Source organism: Diachasma alloeum, unplaced genomic scaffold, assembly GCF_001412515.2.
Source record: "Diachasma alloeum isolate Michigan unplaced genomic scaffold, Dall2.0 Dall_scaffold_00378, whole genome shotgun sequence".
Lineage (NCBI taxonomy): Eukaryota > Metazoa > Arthropoda > Insecta > Hymenoptera > Braconidae > Diachasma > Diachasma alloeum.
In genome coordinates this window covers 32191-43250 of record NW_021680517.1, presented here as the reverse complement: position 1 = coordinate 43250, position 11060 = coordinate 32191, and the positions used below count along the sequence as shown (strand labels likewise).

At 40.6% G+C, this 11060-nt stretch overlaps 1 protein-coding gene across 2 annotated transcripts in view; it reads right to left on the bottom strand.

Moving 5' to 3' along the window:
- Positions 1–6977, bottom strand: part of LOC107041753 (optomotor-blind protein) — a 201095-nt gene extending 194118 nt beyond the window's left edge. For both annotated transcript variants that reach the window (XM_015262478.1, XM_015262480.1), the window contains exon 1: positions 5255–6977. In XM_015262478.1, the coding sequence (XP_015117964.1) occupies positions 5255–5996 (742 nt within the window). In that variant the 5' untranslated portion in view covers positions 5997–6977. The remainder of the gene's footprint in view (positions 1–5254) is intronic.
- Between the last annotated feature and the right edge of the window lie 4083 nt (positions 6978–11060).

The following is an 11060-nucleotide window of genomic DNA, read 5'->3' as shown; positions in this document are numbered from 1 at the left end:
AGATTTTACCCTTATGATTCCACCCCTATGATTCCATTCTCATCATCTCACCCTTACGGCTTAACCCTTACAGTTATACCAACGGCTGGAGCTCAATGACCAAGCTCCGGGCTACCGCTGGCTGAGACTTGGTTATCGAGGTCCGGCATGCCAATGTCCGGCCAAGGCAGGGCCAGATCTGTCAACCAAGGCTCGGTTACCCGCCCTTCTCCCGAGACTCAAGCCCTGGTCCCCAGGGATGGCCGAACCTCGGTCCAAGCCTGGGCGCCCAGACTTGGCAAGCCCAGGCTTGTGCCAGGCTTGGCCCGTTTCTACAACACTGGCATTTCGTACGTGGGATTGTCTATACTGTATGTAACATAGCCAAATATCGGTCCGATATCGGCTCAATATCTGCAGAGTTTATCACCGGCTGCGGATTCGCCTTTGATCGAAAGCGAGTCAGTACTCATAGACTATATTTTTTAATTAAATTTTTAATATCAACTAATCTTCGTAATTTTTTTGAACTTGAAAAATTCACAAGCATGTCGACAATTATCAGATCATACCAGCAGATTATATGTAGTTGATTATAGTTAGATCGCATAATGATTATTAGCCTCATTTATTGCGACTAAATCAATTAATTCTCAACCCATCATTTTTTCAGAGTTATTATTCAATTAATTGCTAATGACTGCATTCATAGATCCTGGGGAAGAGTTGGTAAACACCACGTAGTCTTCATATATCCGAAAAAAATCTGTGACCATAAGATGTTTCAGACGGCTCAGTCGTCATCAACGCGCCCGACTGCGGATCACAAGGACCCTGGATCGAATTCCAGTAGCAGTAGCAATTTGTCAAATGTTTAATTTACTTGTATTTCAATTGCAGATGCGCGGTCATAGCGCAGAGCTAATAATTAAGGATGTTTGACCAAAACCCACATTGTTCACCATAATTTTGCTATTGTCTCATCTGTCAGGTTCATATGTAAGCCACACGTTAGTAATAATCTTAATCCTTCCATCGGGGTATCCTAGGGAGAAATTAATTTCTGAAAATTACTTCTTGTAACATTACGCTTAGGGAAGAAACGTGACCGTGTGAATTTTGATCGAGATGTGGCATGGTTTAGACACTCAAGATATTGAAAAAAAACCACAAGTCATTTGCTTTAGACTATGGAAAATCTATCGCCGGGGAGAATAAGTAGAGGACCGGACAATATAGGTGTGATATTTGCGGTTGATTTTCGAATTCCTCTAAAAAAAATTTGACCGCCATTAAAAGTCGAGCAACGCGACAACATCTCACAACAGCTGATCGAGGTCGGTAAAGTCGGTGACGATAATCCAGTGCTGGAAAGATATGGACACGTGTAACACACATGAACATTCATCTCACTGTTACAACCCCACTACTAGCCGAAGAGTGCCATGTTGCCCGATCAAAATTCGACTGTTACCACTGCAGTCATAAGTCCTCCATTATCTATGAACATTTTCTTTAATTATTGTTTTTCAAACCGGAAAAGTATGCCATAAAACTTCTAATTTTATGAGACAAATAATTTGTAACATGAATGATTTATTTAGACAATTTTATTTTTCTTTTCCAGTGACTTGCCCACTTGACAGGTTAAACATCCTTAATGATAAATAATGATGATAATTCAAGTTTTTTCATTGTTTTTTTAATAAACAAGAAACCTCAATACATCCTCAGCGACCATGGTGAACGGTCTTACCCCGGTCTTTTTCATAGGCTCATTCGAAAAAATGTGTTCATGGGGTTATTTTGAGAAAAATATGTATAAATAATAGCATAATTTCTTCAAAGCGATACTTGGCTGATAATAAACGCAAACATTGTAATTAGTGATGCCGCGAGATTAGAAATGCCATTTTCTCATCTCGTCTCGTCTCGTCCCACATAGAAAAAATAAAAGTCAGCAAATATAAGTGTCTCCTCTCGTTTCTATCGTTCTATCGACCAACTTTTGTCGTCTCGTAATGCCTCTCGTCTCGTTTCTTATGTCTCGTCTCATTGCTTTCGTCTCTCGTGGCATCACTAATTGTAATGGACACATGCATAAGGTAATGCTCCGATGTCCGGTAGATCATCAGTCGAAGCCTGCCGCCGATTATCGGGAAAATTGGAGGCAATGTAGGCCCGATGTTCGGTCGTTTTGTCTCATCCTGCATGAGGACGTTTACGGATGGAGAGCGCCGTCATATGCCGCCGCCACATTGCTGCTGGAGCCCTATGCGACACTAAGGAGGTGTGCTTCCATTTCTTCATTTTATCAATATCAAAAATTATCAATTAATTCAGAGCGATTATTAGTTAGTAGAGAATCGTTGATCCTCCATTAATTGATTTGAATCAATACTGATAATGTAAATATAGTAAATTATCAATTTACAAGATTTGAGGTTAGGATGGACGTCAGCTCCGCACGGGCGTCGCGCAGCGATGTCCCAGCGTCCCCGATGGGTATTCTTAACGACATTTCATAATAAACGCAACGCAGGCTTGACTCAATGCTTGTAATTCGCGAAATAATCGAAAGACAGTTGATTAATTTGAACAATTGCAATTGATTTTCATTCAGTTTTTCCCACCTTCATCACGAACACTAGAAAAATCATTTTTTATGCCCAAATAAAAAATCATTAGAATATATGTTGTTGAATCACTATTCTATATCAAATACACGGAGCAAAAAGTTTATCAAAAATTAGTATGCTACTGACTAATCCGTGGAGCCACACCGGGATCACCAAAAAGGTCTGATGTGTCGCCTTAATTTTTAAGGGAATCAAAATAAAACGTAAAACCTTCAAAGTTGCTGTGTTACATCCGAATTTCTGAGTGAACTCTAAATTTTTTGTGCCCCCTGTTCTATCCTACAGTACGGCTAGTGGGTAATATATGCAGTAATTTCTAGAGGGACTCGTACCAGATTGTAGTCTATGTATTGCACTCCGTGTATATCTGCATTTTTAAGAGTGGTTTATATGATTTGAAATGTCAAATTCCATCAACGTTATTCTCTGATAATTCCCTTCGGCAGAGATTATACACTGAATAAGATGGGAGTTTGTATAGCGTTCCACATCTTGTGACATCACAGGATATGGTTGTATAGCATTTTTGGAGTAGGCAAGAGGGGATCCAGGACGGTCTTCGATATTAATCGAATAGTTTTACAAGAAAAATCTACGGAAAAAATGAATAGTGCAGACTGGGATTTGAACCCGGGATCTTCCAATTATGCACCTCGAGTGCTCTCTCAACTGAGCTATTCGGTTCCTAGCCACTTCATTTCAAATTTCTTGTTCATATCGAGCCGCATTGTCCTGCCTACGGCAATCATCTTTCACTAAAGACGGGACTTTATATAGCGTTTCACATCTTATGACGTCACAGGATATTGTTGAATAAGAGCGTTAATGCCGGCGTTAGCGCCGACAGTTGACTGGTGAGTTGTATATACATGCACTTCCATGAAGAAGTTGGAAAAAACAGGCTAGTGACTAGTTGTTACACGTTGATCAACGAAATTCGTATACCTCCCTATAATGACACTCGAATTCTTTATGCCGCCATCACATCCACATTTATAACATTTATAGCCACACATGTAACATTTATTTCACTAGATTCGTTTGGATGAACTGTGAGGCTGTTACTTCTCGCGAAACAGACTAGGCATATAACTCCACTCAAGAACAGCTTTACACAATAAAACACGAGAGAATCGCAAAAAAACGAATAGATTTCACCTACTCCGTTCAAGTACTTTTATTTGCGTGGTAAATTCGCATGTTGTATATAACCATATGATGGGCCCGAATCATAGCCAGTGGGGTATGTTATGATCACTACAAGAAATTTTCGTAAATGAAAGAACCAACGAGAAATAAATGTCTACCGATATAAAAGTTCATGAACATACCCAGATGAATCAAATTAAAAGGAAAATGAAGACAAGAATCTCTAAATAAATCACCGTAACAATACATAATACTAAAAATACTAGAACCAAAACATCGTAAGAATTTAATAAGCGTACTATTAGTAACAGTGGGACTATTATAATTAATTTCTTCCCACTGCGATTAACATTCCAGCAAAAACTCTGTACGTCTCCAAAAACTTATTTTTTTGGCTATTATCTCTCTTCGAATAGAGCCAGAATTTTCTGTTACTTCTCGGTGCACGTGATTTCAACGTGCTAACAAGTCCAACTGTATTTTCACAATTCACACTGACTAGAAAATTCAAATGTTCATATACGGAGAGAAAAGTTGGATAAAAATTACCTTGAAAATCGTGACAACCTTTACTATACGAATGGTAATCGTGGAGCGAAATGTAATTTCGTGAAAAAATACTGGTTTTTAGTGCATATCTTACGATTTTTTAGGTAAAAAAATCCATCTATGGATGTAAAACTTATCCTCCTGTTTAGTAAAATTTCCCATACCGGCAGGGGATCGGTTGTTTTGTATCTGTCTGACGGTGATGGGGGCGGACGGAAGTGAATTTTTACCAAACTAGTTCGGTAAAAATCATTCTCCATTACAGAAAACTAGTACGAAAAATTGGAGCAATTATTCACGTTCACTGGGATAATTTTTGACGGGATACAGGCTAAATTTTACAGTTACGCTACAAATCACCCTCACATTTCATGAATTTTCCCGGGCCAACAAAATAAAATTCATTATTAATCTCGCACTTTTTCTCCATCTTTTTCCTCCGTGTACTCATGATGTATTATTGGCTAATTCGATTTGACTCACTTTGACGTAACAACTACCATCATATAGGATCCTACTTTATTTTTGCAACCACTGTTTTGCAAATTCAACTACTGTTATTCATTTGTCATATTTCCCTACACGGAGGAGAAAATATCAAAAAAATTACTGTGTTAGCTAGGTAAAATGGGCCCATTTTCACGGACCCGGAAAAGTTCACGTGCCAGTACCGGAATTTTCGCCGCATGCTATCGGAATTATTCCTCCGGATTTAACAAAATGAGCACATTTTACTGTGTTCCACAGTGATTTTTGAAAAATATTTCTTTCTCCATGTACTCAAAACAGGCGCTTCTCCCTGTATTTATTACTATCTTCACCAGAATGCAATAAATAAATTAATAAACAAGGTATCTATTTTGATAGCTCAAACCTACTGTTAGTGACAAATATTGCTCGATTTGATTTTTGTTTCCTGTAGAAAAGAAAGTACAAACCTTGAGACGTAAGCCCGTGAAGATTAAACTGTGGATGATGATGAGGGCTCCCGATCAGCCCTTTAGCCGCTAAATGATGTGCGTTAGGTGAATTGTTGGGTGGAAATTGTGCCCCTGGATTACAGAATCCCGCAGCCGCCAAAGCGTTAAAATAATTAGCAGCCGCGGCTTCCGCTGAATTGTGCGATAAGTCCCTTTGATTACTATGCGGTGGTGGTGTTTCAGGGGCAGCAGCTGGACTACCAGGTCCACCGGGGGGTGGTGATGCACTATCCTGTGATGATGATCCTCCCAAATGTGACGAATGTGTATTGGCAGCCGTTAATAACGAAGATACACTAAAATCAGTTGGCCTCGGTGCCGCCGGTGCCGGTAAATGACTCGTTGCAATATGCCCGTTACCCTGACTCGCCGAATTACTTATCGTTGAAAATGGCGAGTGTGGATTAATTGTTGGCCCTGCTGGTGCGGGGTACGCCATCCCAGGCCCCCCCGTCACCCCTCTGTGACCCGTTTTTCCACCCTCAACTGTATCGTTATTCAAAAATTCAAATTTGTCACTATAGCAATCGTAATAAGTTTTATCAGTATGTTTATCGCGATTTAGGATACCAGTATAATCGGCTGACACCTCTTCAGCTGATGTTTCTAATTCTATCTTTGGGTGAATACGCTGCGGTGCCTGTAATGGTGTACTGGCGCAGTGGGTACCCCTGCACGACGTGTCTTGTTCGAATCTCATCGAGATTAGCTTCAGTTTTTTTTAATGGAGTTGATTACTCTTCGAGTGACTCAATAACCTCCAATTTTTCCTCTTTATCTCAGAGATGTTTCTCCTTTAATTCTTATTCGTTGGATCTTTCTTGGAAATAGTTGTATTAAGTATTTTTGGAGCTATTCGTTTTAGTTTCGAATTTCGCTGTGGAGGTTTTAACTGTCAACTAGATGTCAATTAGCATGCTTACGATGGTCTTTTCGAGCGTTCTCGCGATATTGGAGGAAGTAGATAAATTTCTTTTTTGAAAATACGCCCTGATCTTGACGTCAACAAATTCGACATCTTTCAGGTATTTTTTTTTCTTCAATATTTTAATATAACCAATTCATTTGTTAACTGCACATTGTCATCTCTATTTACAATCCACTTTATCACTAATTTATTGGGTTCACTTTGTTTATCAATTGTCACGCTGCAAGCTGTGTGACTGTGTCACACAAAAATACTGTTCCAGATTTTGATTTGTTCATTTCATGAGTAGAAAATCCAGTGGCAGTATTACGTTTACCTGAGATTCATTCTCTCAAGGTCTTCCCTAGTAAATCCTTCGTAAATTATTATCGAACCATGATTCTCTGTCGAGTAGATGAAGAAAATTTTACACCCTCTTTAAAGCGTCCGACGGCCGGCGACAGTTGATCGTACGTTCGTAGCATTACATGCCATATCTCCCATTTCCAAATTACCCACACGATTCTCACAAATTAATACGTCTCAATAACTCTCACTTATGTCTGCCACAGAATAAATGAACACTTGCTTAATAGAATTACAGCAACAATGAAAAACCAAAAGAAACAAAGGGTTAAATCCAATGAGGGTAATCAGTTACGTACAGAAACACTGGGTTATAATTCTGCTTTATTGTTAATCCGTTATTCATCTCCCTCTGGAAATAATTTTCACGACGTGAAGTTTAGTGGCCGCGTAGCAGCTAAGGTGTTACTTGGGTGGCGCCGCGATGGTCACTGAGCAGCGCTAGGATTGACACCTCCTCCTCTCGCTCACCCCCACACCTCCCTCACGCTCAGGAGCGCGCGGAGGTGTTGGTGTGCTAAAGTCCCCGAGTAGTATCGCCTTCGCTACTAACGGCAGCACAGGGGTGGGGAGAGAAGCCCGCTTGCCACTACCCAAACGTTATACACCAGTTGTCCGGTTTGCATTGGTTGGAGCGAGACAGATTACACAACACAAAAAGCCTCGTGCAATCTTTGTGTCGAAGTCACCGGACTGGCGGGTGAGTGTGAATGTGTGTATGGAAGAGTGAGAAAGTATTACGGGGTGGGGAGAGGGAGAGAGGAGAATTCGAGTCTCAAGAGCTACGACGGTACGGAGCGGGCGCACGAAAACGTAGTAGGCGTGAATTCTGGCGAACAGCAACGCCAAGACTGAGATGGAACTTGAGCCGGAGCTCCTCCTCCCTTCCCCTATCCATAATTTACCGCCGTTTGCTCCGCCAAGTCGGCGCTGCTGACGCCAGAAAACGATGTAGCGCGATACGAAATAGTGGGGGGTGCTTCAGTGACTAGATTTACCCCCACCACGCATCACACATGTGGACGTGCGAAGGCGAATGTGAGCGACTTGGACCTCTCCTACTGCCCATAGCAGGGGCGATAATGAGGGCTCGACGCCCCGATTGGCGTTCCAGCGCCAATCCGGATGGCGTTGAATGCGACGCCTTTTCCAACGTTACCTTCACCCCTCTCTCTACAGCATCGCCGCGCTTTCATCCCAACACATTTTCACGATCTTCCTCTCGTAAATGGGTTGCGCTTGATGGTAGAATTCTTCTATGTATTGAAGGGGTCCACCGATTTGTGGACCGAAAATATACGATTAATCCCGATGTTATCCCCACTACTGATACCTACTTCATGGATATTAAGGGTGTTAACCACGAGTACGCCCATTAACACCAGATTCATCCCTACTTTCTACGGCTTCCAAGTTTTAACCCCGCGGGTTTTTGGGGATTATTCCGTGGACAATCCGACTCCATTAATAATGAACTTGATGATTTATTCCATAATCCATTGGAAATTTATATTACAACGTTCCTCAATCTAATTAGTCATTTTTAAAAATCGTAAATATTCCAAAAATTTACTTATCCAAGAACCAATTCGGACAGTAAAAAATAATGCTCCATTATTTCCCTTGACTGAGTCAATAATGAAATATATACTAAATAAGGGAGCTTGGGGTTCGATGATCGATCAATAATAATCAACGAGAAGTGTAAATAGCACGTATAATTGAAGGAATTCGTGTGAAAATTGACGCGTACAGGCGTGACTAGCGCATTGAGAAAACAGAACGTTGATCTCAGTCAGAAATAGCGTGATAGGGGAGGCAATATGCTTCTCTAGGCCCCGCCTCAATCACCCCCACTCCTCCAACACTCTCCCACTATGTTTCCGCTTTGTAACTGGGAAAATCCACCTTTCGAAGTCATCCCTACTTCCACCACCTTACTAACACAAGCTCTTTCGTTCACAGGCGTACACAAGTGCAACTAACTTCTGATATCGCGCAAGGCTTCTTCTACATCGTCGTCCTTCGCGCGCAGAGTGTCACAGTGACGCTTAGAGCGTCCGTGCGAGCTATTTTCATAGTATATGTGTCAGTTTATGGTCGAAAGGGTACAAAGCCTTTGTGTATATACGTGTCTATGTGTGTGTGGTGGAGACAAATTTCGTTATATGTTCATGTGATAGCTGTTTGAAGAAAAGTAAATAAATGAAACTATTTCGAGAAGTTTCTACACCTATATATGAAGAGGCGGCAAATTCGACTGTAATTATGAGGAAATGTCATTGGGGATGTCGAAGGCTCATTGACTATTGTAAATGGCTCTGAGTAAAAGACCGGATCTCTGGAGGCACTTGAGTTAATTAATGTGGAAACTACTAAATTGTTAGCACCTTCAGGAATCTCGAAATTCCTAAAGGACAAGGAGAGAGCTAAATTGTACGAAACCACTAATACATCCTAAATTGTACGAAACCACGATGGTTAATATTCGGGATTTGAGTTTCAATGTGTTGAAGGACAGAAGTGCAATTATTATATTTATATCGCCGTCCAGTGAATTATTCTTGAAACCAGGCGTTATGACAGTTATTTTATGATTGATTTTCATCAGCAGTTGCAAACGATTATATTTGAATTATTGTGTGAAAATATTGTTTTATATATTATATCATTTGCTGAAAAAAATGCCAATACTATTCCAGCAAACTTCGTAAAAAATATTGAGAATAAATTAATTACGAGAATTTCAAAACTCAGTACACTTGAAGAACTTTCTATAAAATTTATCCTCCTTGAATTATTAATATCAAATTAGTATCGTTAAGCGGGTAGAAACAATTTGGTTGAATTTTATAACATTGATCATATGAAACGAGAATTCGCGAAGAAGAAAACATAATGATCAGCTGAGTAAAGTTCGTAAAAAAATTACCACATAGCAAACGAAAATAACCCGAATTACATGTAAACCTAATCCCCACAGCCTCACAGAGCTGACTCAACCCCTCACAACCGAGAACCGCGGAAAAACACAAACCCCACCCTCGTAAAAAAAAAACATAAAACAAGAAATCCCAGTATACGTGTATTAATTGGAAAAAAGTATCTTATATATATGTATATATGTATCCGCCGTATACACGCGACGCGTATATATACCTATGATGGTGCGGGAGCACAGGATACTGGTGGTCATAATCGCGCAGACCGCGTCATAATCCGTGGCGAAAAACATTTGAGGATCAAATGGTATAAAGGCAAAACTCCACCGTTCGCAACGAGTGAGAGAAAAGGAAATACAAATGGGCGTCTACAGAGTAGAGTACACGAGGACCGTGAAGAGCCACGCCCATAGGTAAACCTCAACCCCCCACCACAAGTCTGTCATTCGTTGAAAATTGAAGAAGAGGGGATAATCCGATGGTGGCAAGCCATTCACTGGAGTAACAGGAGTACATTGATAAACTTTTTGATCGACTGAAGTCTATCGGAGAGGGAAAACTGGAAACTCGATATTAGTGAAGAAGACCTAAGTTGGCGATGGGTCAGAGTAAGGCGGGAGGAAGGGGCTGAATGTTCAGTGAACGAGGGGTAGAAGAAGCCCCAAAGATCTGCTCATATGTCGTCCGAGTCATGAAAAAGACGAACGAAGAAGAAAAAAATTGAAATTTTATGGTTATGAGTGAAAAATTGATGCAAGTTGCGGAACAGCTTCGAGCAAGCGTGTATACTTAGGGATAGTTTCATTAATGAAGAAGTTGTGGGAAATCCAATAATTTTTACCTTTCGATGAAGATTCAATAAGATAAGAAAGAATCTACATGGGAGGTTATTATGGTCAAATGGATTCGGAATTTTCGTCGTCTAACTGACAGTTTCAAGTTTTTGACTCTCGTAAGTACACACTGCTGGAAGGGGGAGAGAGGGGATTTTTACAAGTTGAAGTGTAGGGTGCTGTACGGATTGGATAGAATTCGGATCTTGTTGCTAACCCTTAAGTGGTCGAACAAACTTCGTGAGTGAAAAATTCATAAAAATTTGTATTCCTACTTTCAAATATATTGGACATATTGTAATTTTTTTTCGGTCCAGACTTATACCAATAAATTATTAAAATCTTTTGAAAACTCAACGCGCTGAAAATCACCCTGTTTACCCTTAAAATTTCCAATTTTTTTGTATCCAACCCACGTACGAAAAAACGAATGGGCCGAGCTTGGCCCAAGCCCGGTGGCCGGCCTGCCGAACTTCGGGACCCGTTCCTCAACCGGGACCGCGCCGGATTTGGTTGAAACCTGGAATGATAACATCGGGCCAGGTCTGGGCGCCCATCTCGGCCCAGCGTTGGTTGCCAGTCGTTGGCCAGGCTCAATTAAACATTACTTAATTACATGAATATGACAATATGGGTGATTGAAATACAAGTAATTTAATATTACTCCTCAACATTCGTAATAGGTTCAACGAGGAAAAAAAATCAATACCGGCATG